The 17,627-nt window shown below is 38.9% G+C and overlaps 1 protein-coding gene across 2 annotated transcripts in view; it reads right to left on the bottom strand.

The window, feature by feature from the left end:
* The window catches only part of spata17 (spermatogenesis associated 17), a 40,874-nt gene that overhangs the window by 8,325 nt on the left and 14,922 nt on the right, over positions 1-17,627 (bottom strand). Inside the window, exons 7-9 of one of the 2 annotated variants that reach the window (XM_004539522.4) lie at positions 15,250-15,492; positions 11,621-11,757; positions 10,640-10,750 (exon numbers count right to left, since the gene is read on the bottom strand). In XM_004539522.4, the coding sequence (XP_004539579.1) occupies positions 10,666-10,750; positions 11,621-11,757; positions 15,250-15,492 (465 nt within the window). In that variant the 3' untranslated portion in view covers positions 10,640-10,665. Of the gene's footprint in view, positions 1-10,584; positions 10,751-11,620; positions 11,758-15,249; positions 15,493-17,627 lie in introns of those variants that run through there. The other variant, XM_012920169.3, reaches the window with a different exon arrangement.

A 17,627-nucleotide genomic window follows, 5' to 3' on the forward strand; every position in this document is an offset into this window, starting at 1 on the left:
AAGGTGATTTACCTCCAGCCAGCCTGCTCAGGAAATGTGTGTGTGTGTTTGCAGGTGTGAAAGAATACAACTTCCATTGCTAAGAGAATCTAAAAAGTTGTGTCAAGTCCAGATATATTAAATCTGGAACTGAAACGGTAAGAGAATGTTTGAGAGGTAAACACAAGAAAGAAAGAAGTGGAAAGAAATATCAGTAGAGGTAGCATGAAATGTAAATGAGAGAGGAAGAGAAATTGAAATAAAAGAGGGGAAAAAAGATCAGCAGATGAAAGAGACAGATGGTAAAAAAAAAGATGTAAACAAGAAAGATTTTGCAACGCAGAGAGTGAGTAGTTATAAACGAATGTAAAGTTTTGATGAAGGACAAACTAATGTCAGGGAGTTGGGCGGTTTGGGCTTCCTGCTCCCCGGCTAGCACATGTGATCCCGCCTGTCACTCACACTCCATCGCCATGACAATCATCATAATGCCGACGCCTGGAGGGAGGGACAAGCCTGTCCTTGTAACAAACAGAAGCCCTCCGCAATCTGACGCCGACAACTGTTAAGAACACACACACACACGAACATGACAACCGTCATGTAGTGCTGCCACATAAATAGACAAATATAAAACAAACTCCACTGTAGATTTATAATGAAAGCTCTTTTCAGTAACAATGATGTGATTTGATATGTTACTGTCACCCATTCTGGACCATGCTGCATACATTGTCAAACTCATTCATTGCATAATATGCAGCATGTGGTCATCCGTGCATTTGGACAGGTGTGTGTGAGTGTGTGTGTGTCACATGTGTGCCTATACATTTATTTAGCCTAAGCATTCAAACAATACATGTGAGTGCATGACTGGTGTGTTCACATATCATATGTGTGTGTGACAGACAAGTGAGACAGAGACAGAGAGACAGTGCGTATGTGTGTGCATGTTGGCCACAGGGTGGGAAACAGGGACTTGTCAAACTGAGGAAGAGATGGCAAACTGGATGGTGATGCCAGCTCAGTGTGACAGCTTCTTCACATACACACACACTCACACATACACACATGCTCTAGCCCCCCAAACCTGCCCTTGCCCATACTATAGAGCTGTGAAAGCTGGGATACAGAAAGAAAACGAGACTGGTGGAACCTCCCTTTAACTGGAGGCTGATTAGTGTGTGTATGTGTGTGTGTGTCGGTGTGTCTGTTTGCGCGTGCACGTGTGCGTCTCTGTGAGTGTGTGTTTGTGGTGGGATGGGGTTCAAAATGTCACATCAATTTGTGGCTCCACTGTTTCTGAAAGAGGCTAACCCCACTGCCACTTAAGTTTAGCACATCAGTGAACGGCATAGCGGCAGACAGGACACATACATGCGTCAGTACACACACGTGAAACCATTCTAATCCAGTAATTACCTACTTAGAACTGCAAGCACACACATTTATATTGGGTTATATAGATATAATTTAACTTGATAGACAATTTCCAACTGCTTCAGATGGTGACTCTGGAACATGTTTTAAACTGCTGCTGCTGCAAAACTATTCTTTTTGAAAAACAATGTTAAAATGCTCAGTTGATCAACATCCCATGCAGTAATATTATATAATTACACATGCTGACATATGTGTTAATTTTAAATACTAGATGACAGTTCAATACAGCTTGAGAAATTCACCATGTGAATTATAATAATAGCAATATTGATAATATACTGATAAGCTTGCATCACTATCTCCACATATACACAAAGATTAGTTGAAATCAGTCTTTTGGTAGGATGCTTCACTCCACGTTACAGTGGAAAGAGTCAGCAGAGGTAGAGTTGTTGGTTAGAAACCCCCAAGAGTGACCTGGGCAGGGCGTCAGACTACTTTAACCACTCATCTCCATTAACAGACTCGCAGATATTATTATGTTCCCAGGGGAGCAGGCGTGCTCTAACCAACCGTTTAGCCTCTCCCTCTCTCCACTCTGATGTCTCCTTCTCTCTGCTGTGATGTTATACTATGAAAGAAGACAGCAGAGAGAAAAATATGAGATTGATTTATTTGCTTCAGTGTTCTTTGGGATGGAGTCCTCTCCCACACTTTCTCTCCTGTTTCTCTCTCTCTTTCTCTGGAAACTGAAACCAATTAGTGGGCAGAGCACTTGTAGTGGGGAATGTAGGGCAAGCGAGGAGTAATAAAAAAGTATTGACTTTTCTGTGACTGTATGCGGCGTGAAAGGGGTGCCGCGGCCTTGTCCGACATGAAAGGAGCTCCATTAATTTCACTTATTTCTCCCAGGCCCCTGTCAGGAGGCCCTAATGCGTCCCAGGCGCACTTCTCACATGCAGGCACTCAGACAGCACGACACAGCTTCAGCCTGGTTACTAAATGAGTTTACATTATATATCAGTGAGGGAGAGAGAAGTGCAAAAGAAAAGAGTCATTTCTAATTCTGTGGTTGAGACACAAAGCGGGGCCTTTCATACATGGCTTATTTGCCCTAACCTCACCTCCCCATCCTGCTGAACTCTTGCTTTCTTTCACTTGTTCTGCATCATGCAAACACACAGTCCCAGAAAAGAATGACCTACAGTATCAAAACAGGACCACAGCAAAGACCATTTTGATTTAACTAATCATGCTTCTCCTTTGGGACATCATAAAATACAACACAAGGTCTTTGCATTGAGGACTTGTGCAAGATATCTTACACATAGGTCAAAAATTTAACACGAATAGTAAAAAACAAGTTAAAAAGAAAGAAAGCATATACATTTTTACTGTACGCAAAGATAGCTACTTCGAAGCCCAACAGTTTTAAGAGGTGTTCCTGCATTTTTACAGCTTTATCACATTTATCAAAAAGATTATCCCAGATCCTCCTTAATTAAAAAAAAAGCAAAAAAAACCCCCAGCAAAGACAGGATTTTTGAACTTTTCTCATTTTGCACTTAATGATGACCTAATGCCACCAGCTAAATTACATTTATCTGGAATTCCAACAGTACCGGGTAAGTGCATGTAACCTTGTGTCTGCATGCTTGCATACACTGTGTGTGTATGCTTGAGGTACACACACCACATGAGTATCTGTGTGTGTGTGTGTGTGTGTGTGAGAGAGAGAGAGAGAAAGAGCGAAGAGTGAGAGGCTATCTGCAGACAGAAACTAATCAGTGTGTGTGAGATAAGAAAGCAGCCTTTATGGTGTATGGTAATCAGCCCCCCTCGGCCTGCCACCGCCATGCATAATCACCACGACTTATTCACATGATTGATGAAATATGCGTCTGTGAAATCTGAGCCGCTTTTGTTATCATCCTGTTTTTCCCCGCTCCCTTCTCTCTTTCCTTTTCTCTCAATCTTTTTTTTGTCTGATTCAACCTCTCCATCCCTCTCTATATCTATCCCCTACTCTGCAGTAGCCAAAGATGTTTGGAACAATGCACAAACAAGAAATTACACCCACAGTATGGGGTCCCTCTTACTAATAAACACCCCCCCCCCCTCACACACACACACATGCACACACTCACTCTACACATACTTTCTTCTCATGCGGTAGTTATGTGATACACATGGCATATATACAATATTTTTGTAAAGAATAAGACAATAACTAAATGAGAAGTACTAATTATTCAGTCTTGCAAAGAGTGTGAACGGGTGAGCCGGATTGGAGGGGGTTGCTGAGAGCAGAGAGAGAGGGAGAGAGATGACATGATAGATGAAATTAGATACATGCTTCAGAGAACTCATCACTGACATGCAATCACATTAATCTGGAAACAAATGCAGAATTCAAAACTAACATATCAAGAAGAAACAAAACAAAAACAAAAAAACAATATAAACAAAAACGACTGCAGCAAATCCTTATGAAAATGCAGTTACCAGAATGAGTGGCTATGGTTGTGACGTGTCTGGTCATGGTGATAAAATATTGTTTATAATGAGGGTGTTAGTTCTATACAAATAGGTTTACCATAAAAATACAACTAGAATGGAAATTAATTAGCATAACTTTTTGTCTTTAGTTACCTCATATTTTCCATGCTACCATGGTTCAAATGTGACAATCTTCCTGCAATTTCTCCATTATTCTTTATCTTCATATTGCTATTGGTCATTTCATGATTCTAACAACACATAATACAAAGGTTTAATGAATCTTGTGTAATCCTAGTTTTCTATTAGCCACTGCAAATGCCCTGTGGGACAAAACAGTGAAATTCTGGTTATCTCCCAAAGGCATTCACAGTGCAAAAGTTCGCAAAAATGAAAAGTATCTGATTTTTGCCAATTTTCGTCAATTCCAATGTCAGAAGGCGGTTACAGACACTGTTTGACCGTCTGACAAGTATACTAGCACCCTAAGGCTTAGAATAGGAAAGAACTAGGAGAGAGAAAGCCTAGGAGGAGGGCTGCAACTAGGACTTTGATTTGGGTTGAAAGTAGGCACTGGGGGAAGGTGGGGGCTGAGACTGAGGGTAAGATTAAGACTTGGGCTGGGGCTGGTGAATTAAGGGCCTCAGCCTCGGGGTGCTATTACACATCTATAATGAGAAACGGAGAAGAGGGAGGCTTGTCTTTGCACCTCGGCACACCTTAGATTAAATATGCACAATTCCCATGCAAAATGGGCCACGAACAGCCGGGACCAGCATTGCTGTCTAATCCCCTGTGCTGGAGTTGTTTCAGCCAGGGTTAACAGGCTCATCAGTCAACACGGGCTGCTTTGCACAGGACATCAAGGCCATTTGCTGGTTTAAGTGTTTGTGATTGCTTCTCTTTCCAGGTCCCATCACCACCCCCAACACATATTCCCACACTGGCTAAGGAACATATGAGACTTTAATAGCACACACATACATGTGCATATACCCAAGTGTGCACATCTTGTATAGTTACAACTGATAAAGGGGTGGTTTTTATACATACACTAGGCAGCTTAGAAAGTTACAAAAGCCATAACACAAAAAAACCAAACATAACCTGAAAAAATAGGACTCACACACAGTGATACATACACACCTTATACCTCCAATAGATAGATACAGAATGTGGGTGCTGGATTCTCTGTGCCCATCCAATAAGACAAGCTCCTGGCCTAGAAAAATGAAGCCACTGTGAAAGTGCCCAAAACAGCAGTACATTTGAGGGTAGCCCCAACAGTCAATCAATCCAAATAGACTTAAAAAGATTAAAAAAAAAAAAAAACGCATCTGAAGAGAATGAATGTTCAGAGCCTGTTTTTTCTAGACCAAAAATAGCCTGGGTCTTCATGTCTAATCTATAATTGCTATAAATTTAACCATTACATTTGAGTTTACTTAAAGTTAACTGACTGATGGATGCCAACAAATGACTATAGTGGGCCACTGTCTAGCATTGACCTCTTAGAATTTCAGTCATGGAACTGGACCTCTTTACTTTCTGTGTAGTGTTGGTGCCATTTGGAATATGTGAAAACCACAATTGCTTGTGGTGTGTGTACATCCAAGTCTATCCAAGAAGTCTGAGGTTCATTTTTTATAATTGTTGGTCTGCTCCTGGTTTGCTTGTTTTTTCTTAGCACTAAATAACAGGTACTGTATCTATCTTATGTAATAAAGCAGTCAATGGACGCTGCTCCTTAGTTAATGGATATCTGAGGAGTCTACCCTTTTTTGGGTGGGCTCCTAAGCTACCCAAATACCCAATGGTCACTTCTGGCTTTTAAAACTAAAATAGTGACACCAAAAATTATATTGTTTCAAAAACCAAGACATGACCTGTTGCAGCTGATGCCTGCCCCTTGCTGAGTCTGATTCTGCTGAAGGTTAAGAGGGAGTTGTTCCTTCCCACATTCGCAAAGTGCTTGCTTATAAGGGGTCATTTGTTTGTTGGGGTTTTCTTTCTAAAACTGCAATCTTTACCTTACTGTATAAAACAACTTGAGGCAACTTTTTTGTGATTTGAAACTATATAAATAAAACTATATAAATAAACAGAATAATGCCATGGGTAATATGTCCATTTTTTATATACAGTCTTTGATCTACATTTTAGCTTCATCACAATCCATTTATATTTCTCTCTCTATATATATATATATGCACTCAGATATTTTTTACAAGAATGGGGAAAGGGGTGTAGAAAAAGCTACTGGTTGGTAGTACAGATGAAGAAGTCAGAAAAAGAGAACATATGCAAATAAAGAAGATAGCAAAGATGAGCAAAGAAAAAGTGATGGAAGGAGAAAGACATCGACAGTGATTATACTACACTATATACAGCATGGTTCAGTGGAGCATATCCTTACAGGGACAGGCAGTCCATTAAAGTACAGACACCCCTATCCAGCTTGTCTGCCTCCTTTCTCTGACACCTATGTACACATGGAGAAGAAAACATCTACTCAGACTTAAAAACACTTCCATCTTGATTTTGGAATAACTATGATGACATAGCGTTTTATATTGCAGTTAACTTATATTTTCACACCAATACTGCCAATCTGTTAGTGGTTGTGGTGTTTTGTTGGGTGTATTAAGGCAACCTTATTATTTTATAGAAAGAAAGTTCTACAAAGTCACTCAATCTGGTAAAGTTTGGTCCAGAATCTTTTAACGAAAATATCTAAAGTCATTCATTCTTTCAAATCTTACCAAAATATATCTGCTACTTAGCAGATGCTGTCCATTTAACATCATGCTGTGTGAACTTGACCCTCACTGTTACTCTGTATACAGTCCTAAATGTCACCATAATGTAAATGAATTGGTGGGTTAACTGATAAGCCTGAGGTCTCAAGTAGGAAGCGGTGTGGCGGGAAATGCTTTATGGTTGAGCAAATGGCAGGGCTTCAGAGTTTTACACAGGCTGTAAAATGGTTAGTAGTAATGGTTAGTAACATGGACCCTAATGCAGCAGAGTCGGATAGATCACTTGAATCAATATCACAGTAAATCATAAATGCATCTTGTTAACCAATCTAGCTAGTTAGAGCTGGAGTTAACTGACAGTGTCCTAGGTTATCTTTGTTATTCAAGCACAGTGGTTAAAAAAAATGAGATTGCAAAGCCTAAAGTGTCATAACAGCTTTTGGATAACCAATGAGGGTTGACACAGAGACTACATCTATCTTTTAGATACAGTCTGTGGAAACAAGAACAGATAAATCAGAACATATTCTGGTGTATATCAATCTGTATTTGTTCTGATAATCCATTTGATTTTGACTTTCACCCTTAGACGAGTTTTTTCGCGTTTTAATACCCACATGGCAGCATTATTATTGGTAAATTCAAATTAAAAGGTTGTGAATACCAGGGTCTTCCGTGATATCATGGTAATTTCAAGAAAACATTTGATCAGTTTCATTATTATTTACAAATTGTCTTTCTTCCTTTACTGTAAAACCACACATATTGACTATAAGTTAGGAAAACAATTTATCTTTAAATCTAGGCTCAGTTTACACCTGAGCCTAGATTTAAAGATAAATTATTAAATAATGACTTTTGGGTTCACTGTTATGAGTCTGGTAAAATAATCACACTATATGATTTTTTGAACTATAATTTTCATACTAGTCTCAGCTTAAATACATTATTAGTTTCAGGAGTAATTTGCAACATTAGCTGCTTCAACGAAAACTATTATTAAAAAATAGTTTAGACCAAATTTGGCCAACGTTCTTTTCAGATATATGATCACTTGAAAGGGCCAGAATTAAGAAAGATGGACATTGTATAGTGGTCCACTGATCCAAAGCCGTTGCTACAGCTAACACAATCTTTAGCCTTGCCTCCACTTTGTTATTACTATCTTGGTATTACTTTTAGCCATTGATACATAATTTATGTTTATTTTTTTTATGACTGATGTTATATATGCTTTTGGTTTTTTTTGCCTCCACTGCTGTTCTGGTTGTTTATTAGTATTTATATTCTATTATGTGTCGATGCATTTCCTTCTTCGTCTGCCTGTCCAGTTTGATTTGTATTTGTTTTCATTTATTTATGCCCTTTAACTTTTCATCCCTGTGCATTAACTTCTGTTCTGAAAATGATTTTTTCTCTATGTCTGGACCTCATATTTGGTATTATTTCAATAAACAATTACCAGAAACAAACAAACAAGCAAAATTTTAAAAAGACCTGGACCTAGGGAAGAGTGCTTGTGTTTTAGTGTGTATCAGGGAGTTTCTCCTGATGCTCTGAAAGTTATGATGGACATCAGTCTAATGAAAAGAGAAGGAAAGGCTTGGAGCACAGATAAACACAGACGTGACCACTCACTGTAGTGTACTTTATTAGCACGTAGCCTCCTAATTAGCTATCTTCTATGGTTATAGGCAGAACCACTGGTGACATGGCTAATAACGACCACAAAATTAGCATGAACACAGAGGGCTTTCCCATATCTGCATTTGAAATTAGTCTTTGCTGGAGCATGTAACTGGTTCACAATCTTTTATAGCATTTTATCTTACAGTACTTACAGGCAATGTGTTGCTTACCAATAACCTACATTTTGCTCTTTATCACTTTATTTCTCCTGAAATAACAATGATAATAACAATGATAATATAACATGAACTAACGAGTAAAATAACCATCATTGTTGTGCTGGCATAACAGGATTACCAGGAACATAGGCAAAAAGGGTAAGCAGACATATGGGCAAGAAAAGGGGCAACCTTTACACAGCGCTCTTTGGCCTGAGACAGGGAACTCAGCTTTTCAAGAGGCAGGGACTGGCATTTTTGTGAATTTGTGTGGATGCATGTGGATATGTGTGTGTGTACACTGACAGACTTTCATATTGTGACCCAGATGGCTAAGGTAAATAAAGGTCCAGGAGTCACAGGCTATTTCTAGGGCTTGGTTTGGTCTGAGGATGCTGTGTACATACTGCCAAGAGCTGTGATGGTCAAGCCAAAGAAAACAGAAAAAAAAAACTGGGGTATGTTAATGATGAGGCTTCAGGCTGTGTGGAGAAGCTAAAGCAACGCTTAAGGTGATGATTACAAGCAAGGCTAGGTAATGTGGCAGAGACTGGGTGAGAGGGCTATGGCTAGGATTTGAAAATAATTAGGAGCATGGCTGGATAACATAGCTAAATAATGTGGCTGGGGGGAGGCTGGCTAGGCACGGTATGAAGATGATGAGTACCAGGGTTGAGCTGTCCACTCCACTGGCCCTGTGAGATGTGACAAGAAGCTCCGCTGGCTGCTGCTATAGCTCACGGTGATGCCAATGATAGGACTAATGCACTAATTATCACAGAGTGAGAGGAGAGAGAGAGTAAACAGAGGTAGAGAGATACAAAGACACAGAATCTCTGAGAGAAAGATGTGAGGTTTGATGAGTTCTGAGTGACAGCAGTATGACAGGACTGGGCCGAGGACAGGCAACTACTGTCTTTATCATCTTCCTCAACAACATCCTGCATGGCAAAGTTATACTATACAGAGAATACGTTTAGCAAATATTTGATTTGAGATAAAATAAAATAATAGAAAATAGCTAAACGTGTCAGCAAACACACACACATACTTATCTAAGAAATGAATCAACTTAATAAATGAATCCTGGCTCATCCCACCATTTAAATGACCAAATCTCATTCTAATTCACACTTATACTTACCGACATATTATTTGATAATCAGTGGGTATGCCCGTTAACACACAGTTAAAACTGCCATGCAGCTTTGCTGTGAACCTGCGTTAGTTCAACAGCATATTTGGGACATTTGTTTCCTGTTTTGTCTAGACAGGTACTTTTCACCCAAACGGGGCTAGGGCGATAGGCAAAGTCAAAATACTACCACCAATGCAGATCTACAACCTTCCTAAAATTGTATTTGACAAACATGATACAGTGAAATATGGATCGTACTCCCTCAATTTCTCTTGTCAGTTTGAGGAGACCCCGTTCACCCACTCACTCTCTCCTCATACTTATTTATCTCCACTTCCTGGGGCCGTGTTAGTTCATTCCCCTGTCGCTGCTCTCTCCTTTTTCCCTTGCTCCTCTCTCTCTCTCTCTCTTGTTTCACTCCTTGTTTCCGGGCAATTGGGTCTGGTTGCTGGTGGGGAGTAAGGGGCTGGGGTGGAGCTGCTGGGAACTTTGTGTATGTGTGTGTGGATGTGCACGTATGCGAGTGTGTGTGCTGGGAAGTGAGCTAATAAAGGACGGTGATCCATGAAAGGCCTTGAGCAAAGACACAGTCAATTACCTAATGCCTGGACCAGACCGCAGGGCCCACGCTCACACATTCTCTCACTAACATACCCACACATACACATCAATGCATACACCTCATTTACGTATACATGGAGAAGGGGCAGTGGAGGGCATAGCTGGGAATTGTGTGTATGGGTGTGGGTGGGTGTAGATATGCGTGTGATGGAGAGTGGCGATTTATTAAATTGCTGTCACTTTTGACAAATTTGTGCAACACAAGTTGAAAGGTTTAGGTTGTGCTGCTCTGTTTTTTCATGTCTTTCTTAGAAGAAGAATTATACCTTAGGATCAAACTAATTCAACCATATAAACCCTTTACAACAGCTTTTAGCCCATTCAGACCATTCCCTCTACATGGGATAATTAAATAAATAAACAAACAAATGATTTTTTTTCTTTTTGTTTAGTCTTTTTAGTTTTCATCATACCTCCTCTGATAACCAGTGTATATTAATCATCTGAAGCTCTTGCCGGTATGGGCTGGATGAGGAAATGAACTGCTGCTGTGGCTCAAATGGTGAAGTGTACTTCCTGTTCCTCTGGGTGTCAGACAACAAGAAACAGCAAAGTTATACAATATAGTGCACACAGGTTTTCAGATTGGTTTTATTAAAACTGTTGTTTGCTAAGCATGTCTTTCACTTTTATAGGGCTAGATTCACTGGTGTAAAACCCTCCATGGATATAAAACTACTGTCAGGATTTACTAGAGATGGTGCAGTGTCAGTTTTGAAACTAAGAGTTTGCGGGAAGCAATTTACTGCAAATAGTGGCATATTTAATTATGAAAGCATGTCTTATTTTGCACCAGAATAGCTGAAAGTTGCAGCTGGGAGCTTTGCTATATTAGGGATGCCAGCAAGCAACTTTATCAGAATTAGCGCGTAATTGGCACAGATGGACAGCACAAAGCTGTGAGTTTAGTGCCAAAGCTTTGTTCTTTTGTCCTGTAGGGCTTCACTGAATCTTGATCCCAAATGTTTAGAGTGGAGCTCCACATATTTCAGTAACACCAGTATTTTGATAAAATACAGCTTAAACTGAACTCAATTTAACATAGAGCATCAAAAGGAGGAGGCGAATACCAACACAAGACACATGCAAGGATATAGCTTACACTGGATTATTATGTTATTATAACTTTTTAGTAACATTTCTGTACAGACCCCACAATGAAAAATTGTGTCTATCTCTTTCAGCAGTGCTCACTCAAAGAACAGCTTCTTGCTAGTATCGAGTTAATACAGACACTATTTGCAGTAAATAATATCTGTTAAAACGCACCAAACAATGGACTTGGACATACCTGTAGCTGAATTATGTTAGATTAATGTATGAATGTTCTAATATATTGTATCCAATCTAAAAGAATTATCCAGACAGGTCGGACAGAGAACTCCTGTACAAACCTAAGTCTCACTGGCTCGAGTTCACGTAGCTGATTCTGGGCCTCCTCTAGGTGCATGTAAGAGGTCTGCAGACATAACATCAATTCACGACAATGCAAGCGCTGCTCCCAAGCCTCTCCTGCTTCTCTGTAAAGACCCTGGAATAAGGACAGACAAAATAGACAGTACATTAGTCGAAAACTGATCGCAAAAATCACTCTTTTGCAGAATTAAAAAAAGACAGAGGTCAGTCCTCTGCATCTCTTCTCTTGTGACAGGAGAAAGGCTAAGTGTAGAGAAAGAATAAAAAAGATCAAGTGGCAGGAGAAGTAAAACCAAGCATGTTAGTTCAATTTTGGAGAGAGGGGGATGGGAGGGGTATCAGTTAAAAAGAAGACAGTTTTGGAGCAATGAGGACACTGTCTGCAATGGGTTAAAATCATGATTTGGGCTTTTGTGGTGATTTGTTAATTGAAATCTAAATGAATATGATAGTGGATCTTTTTCCCTGTTCTCTTCTTTTCCCCTCACCCCCAATTAGTTCCAGCATATGGGTGCCCCTCCCTGAGCCTGATTCTGCCAGAGTTTTCTTCCTGTTAAAAGTGCAACAATTGTGCAGGAAATATAAATAGTAAGAAGACTGGAATAACCAACAAACAAGAAGAACATATATATAAAAACAAAGGCACACAGTAACAATGACAAGTTGAAAAGTGCTTGAATGTTGTGCAAAAGACTTTGGAGTATAGAGTCTTTGCGTAAGTGGCCAGAGGGATGAGGGTTACTCAGACCATGGCTGAGATTAGTGGGTAAGTGGTTGGGTGTGGGGTGTGGAATGGTTTTCTGTAAATATAGCAGTGATTTCAACGGAAAAGACTAAATTATGAATTGTCTGGCTTCTTAAATAAGCTGAGTTTATTTAAACTCAGTTTATTTAAGAAGTCAACTTACATAATATCTGTGTTAATGTTGTTAAATTGTTAAGGTAAACTGAAGAAACACACACACAATTAAAAAGTCTTGAGCCACCCCTCATTTCTTTTTATTTTTCTTCCATGGAGACTGACTTTCTCATGATTTTTTACAAATGGTCTTGAACAATAGTTCTTCAGGCTCTCTTTTTGTTTGTTCGTTAAGCCACATTACATTTACTATGATTCACTCAATCATAAAAAAGGCGTAACTCAAGGGATAAACCAGACAACTTTTCGAAGAACCTATTTTAATTGGTATCTTTAGGCACTTTGTCACTTATTATCAATTCATTAGTTAAATTTAGAGAACATGCGGAAGATAACACAGTGATTCCCATGGAGCTAATAAGCTGAAAACTTGGCACATCTCAGTATGGTGTGCAGTTTGTCCTTAAAATATTTGAGGAGTCAAACAAGAAGAAGAGATCATCATGGCAATGGATCCAAAAACACTGCCAATGCACAAAAAACTACATCTGGATTAAAAAAGAAAACACAAAAAACCCACAACAAAAAAACAAAAACACACCATGGAAGACTATCAGTCATGGATTGGCTTCCCGAGAGCCCGGACCTCAACATTACTGAAGAAGTACATCCAGCTAACATCTAAGGTAGAGCTCTGGATTTATGTCCAAGAAGGCTGGAGAAATAGACTGCTTACAGAAATTACAAGAAAGCTGCCTAAGAGAGTTCAGGCTAAGTGCAAGAACAAAGGTGAACAAGCTTGTTGGAATATATATGTGTGTATGTGTGTGTGTGTGTGTGTGTGTGTGTGTGTGTGTGCGTGTGTGTGAGTTGTCCGTGTGTCCAGCGAAGTCAAATCTCAAAGTGGATGCTCTAAGACTACATTACTTAAGAACTTGTGCGAATAACGGCTAAACTTTTGGGAATGCAGATTAACTTAAATGTTTTCGCTATGTTTAAGGTGACCTTCAGTTGTTGTTTGGTGTTAAAAAAAGGAGGGAGAATGAGGAGGAGAGAGACAGAGACCCTGTCCTTGCTCCTATCACCACGGGATCATTGGCCTGGCCTGACCACTTCCACAGCCAGCACCTCAACCTTATCCATCACCACTAGATAGTTATCACACCAGAGATGGAGGGGGTGTGGGATGTAGGGGTGAGTGCAAAAGAAAAGGGGACTTCCTGCACTAATGACACGAGCTGAACACACACAAAAAAGACACACTATGAGGCACACATGTATAAATATAGACAATTATTCTTCATATCAACCATAGAGACTTTCCTAGGACACCATTAATAAACCTATTCCCATTTCGGCCAGCTGGAGACATGCCTGCATGTGTATGTAAGTGTATGAACTGCAGCTAATAAAAGGAGACAAATGTACGCCTCATTTCTGCTCACTTATGTTTTACATTACTAGAAACTAATACTAGGGAAAGCAATTTGCCATAAAGAGCCACAGAGTGGAAAATATTGCTCTTCAATAGCACTCAAATCATCATCATACACACAAATGCAAACACAGACACATGACACATACAGTCACAAACTGGATTATCCTTTACTGAACCAAGACAAATTCTCAGTTGAGAACAACCAAAGTAAATATTCAAATAGTGGCAACTCAGGGTTCGTCTATTTTTATCAGCCACTGGATTAATATAGTACACATTTTGACTGGTAACTGTCATAATTATGTGATAGTTCAATATGAAACAGTGGCAAATCTGTTCTTTTCTCTCTATGATATGTCCAAAGGTCTTTGATGAAAATTTACTCTTTAAAATGAACACTTATTCTTGATCATTTTGGACAAAGCAATATATTGTTAAAACAATTTCTGTAAAAAAAAAGAAGAAAATGTGTTCACAACATATAAGATCAGAAAAATACTAATTTATTAAATTTATTATTTATCAAATTAAATTTTAATTTCTGTTGAATGTATATATGTCGCTTATTTGCTTAATGGAAATATAATGCATGTTTCCATGGAATTTAACAAAATTATCCATATATATCTGTAATATACAGAAACAAATACATACATCTAAACTTCAAATTCAAGTGGAATGTGTATGTGAATGTGTATTAGTTTACATTTAGAACAGAAGAGCCCTTTATTGTCATTGTACCTGGACAACAAAATTGTGGATAATTGTACAGTTAAATCGTTACCTGACACAGCACATATCATGTTGTTGTGGTCCACTAGTCAGAGCTGTGCATGCAATTTTAAAACACACACACACACACACACACACACACACACACACACACACACACACACACACACACACACACACACACACGCACACACTGTGGTGCACAAATATAGTAACACATAACTACATAGTCCCACAGAGTACTCATTGAAATAAAGGCACTAAACGACTCTATGCAGTAGCCCCCAGGAGAGCTGTCTGCCATGCTAATGATGTCATTCTTCTTTAAAAGGAGTTTTAAAGGATCTCTGCTTTCATCAAGAACCATCCCCCATGAGGAAGGAAGGTGATGTTGAAGGCTTTAATAATTAGTATGATACTTTGTTAAACTAACAGTCTGTTTCACCTCTTGAACATGCTTAAATCCAGTTTTTCACACCATCACATCTCATCTCTTGTATATCTGCTTTTATACTACTGTATTTATCTGTTTTCTACTTGTTTATGTCTTTTATAGGCAACGTTTTGACCACCGTCACCTGCTGTGTCTTGTTGGCAATGGGAGGCAGTATGGGCCTGGAGCTATAAGTTCTAGAGGTTTTGATCAATGGGGATCCAAGAGTCACAGGGAAACTAGAGCTTGTTGAGCTTGGGATGCCCAAGAGACAAGCCTTGCCCCTGGAGGCCAGCCTGGTGGGGGCCTGGTACTTGACCTGCTGCCTCAGCAGCAGCTCCATCTCATGAGGAGCTGGCCTGAATGGAGAGTTGAAGACCCCTGGGCACTGAGGAAACAGAAAAAAAGAGAGAGAGGGTAAAAGCGTGAAAACATTAAATTAGGATTTTAAAGTCATTAGATTAAAATGTATTTCTTACTAGTAATTAAATTTTTTTAAATTAATGAATCAAAATCAAATCAAATTTATTTCTATAGCACATTTAAAAGCAATTTAGTTGACCAAAGTGCTTCACAATTAGTTAAGACCATGAGAAAACAATAGAAAAACAAATACAGATAAATGAGATGAGGCAATGACAATGTATAACATGAAAACAAAAAACCCCCATAACAAACGTAAAACAAGCCTGATGGTACTCAAACTGAACTAAAAGCCAACATAAACAGTGCGTTTTAAGATGTGATTTGAAAGACTGAATAGACTCTGAAGTGGCTAAGTTATTCCAGAGTCTAGGTGCTGCGACTGCGTAGGCCCGATCTCCTCTATGCTTCAATCGAGACCTCGGTTGTACTAAGAGCATCTGGCTGGACGATCTCAGTGCTCTTTTGGGGTTACACATGTTGAAGAGTTTGCTTAAATAATTGGGCGCCATACCATTTAAAACTAGTAAGCAAAAGAATCTCAAAATGAATACGATAATCAACAGGGAGCCAGTGTAAATTTCCTAAAACTGGAGTGATATGTTCATACATTCTAGCACCTGTTAAAAGACATGCAGCAGCATTTAATAAGAATGTACTAGACCTAAAAATATGAAATAAAAAAAACAGGCTCTATGGAGTGACATAGACATAAAGCGAAAATGATTTTGGGGCACTGATTTTTAAGCACCTGGCTGTCCACATGGATGCTTCAGTACTAAATAAATATATATATAACTTAATTTAGATTTTGGAGAAAAAAAGAATTCAGTTTATGAAGAGGAACATCAAATCTCAGAATGGGCACCTACTGGGACAGGGACTAAACTAACAATTGTTAGCTACTAAACATCAATTGTGTTAAAATTTTCCATCAGCCTTCTTCCCTATCAATGGTCATGTAATCCATATTAACCTCCCCCAAATATCCCCACTTTAAAAAGGTGTTATCTTAAATGAATACAGAATAGAAGAATGGATAGATGAAAATCCTAAACACACACACAAGTACACATACTTAAAACTGTGCCTCTCCGATTCTGAACTGGGGTACAGATTTGCCACAGACAGCCTTGATGATAATTATTCAAACCACAGTTATTCTTTTGCCTGTGTCTTAATTACCAGACCAAAGCTTTGAGTTGTTCTATATGCTAATAACACTGCTTTCCACTCTAAAAGACTGCAACAAGAAGGAAAGGGAGAGAGAGAAACACATACAGCTTTAACTACATCCTCCCAAACCTCGCTCTTTCTAAAATAACATATTAACAAATTAGTAAAATAGCAAATGTGTCACTATTAGATCATAAGCACTTTTGGTCTAAATATCATCCATTGCGTTATAAGAAAAAATAAAGAAATTCCACTTTATTCACTGCAATTTTTTTGACCCTGGGTTGTAGGTACAGCTTGATAATAGCACAATACGTACCTATTTAAAAAATAGTGGTGTTGATACAAATAACTTGGGGGATTGTGTCAGGAAGGACATCCAATGTGAAAATCTACCAAATCAAAACTCCTTGTGACTAAGGGAGTAGTTGAAAGTAGTTATTATACAACGTCATAGTTTCCCATAGGTTTAGATCCTATATGTAACGGCAGAATATGTGCATGCGCATATATGTAATCATGTATATATGCATACACGTGTGCTTTCTTAGATTAATCTTACACTTTAATGTAACATTTAAAAGGTTGTGTTCAGCAAATATTTTACTTGTCAAGTACACTATGAGAAAAAAATAATGAAGCAATATAATTACATGCACCTCTAGTGAATCTCATCCCAGGACAACTACACCATCATGGATTTTAGTTGTTAAGAGCAGTACTTGCTCATTCTTCTCATTAGAGACCTCCTCTAGATTGCAGGGGACATTCAAAGCAAAGGAAGTACCACTGTTAGACTGCCAGTTGCAGTTAAAAACAGTGGTGACCGATAAACAGGTCCCAGGCTAGCTGCTAAGCAGTGACTAAAATTTCAAAGTGACAGTGGGGCAACTTTTCACTAATAATCAAAATCAGTAATCAATC

This window comes from Maylandia zebra, linkage group LG1 (assembly GCF_041146795.1).
Source record: "Maylandia zebra isolate NMK-2024a linkage group LG1, Mzebra_GT3a, whole genome shotgun sequence".
Taxonomy (NCBI): Eukaryota; Metazoa; Chordata; class Actinopteri; order Cichliformes; family Cichlidae; genus Maylandia; species Maylandia zebra.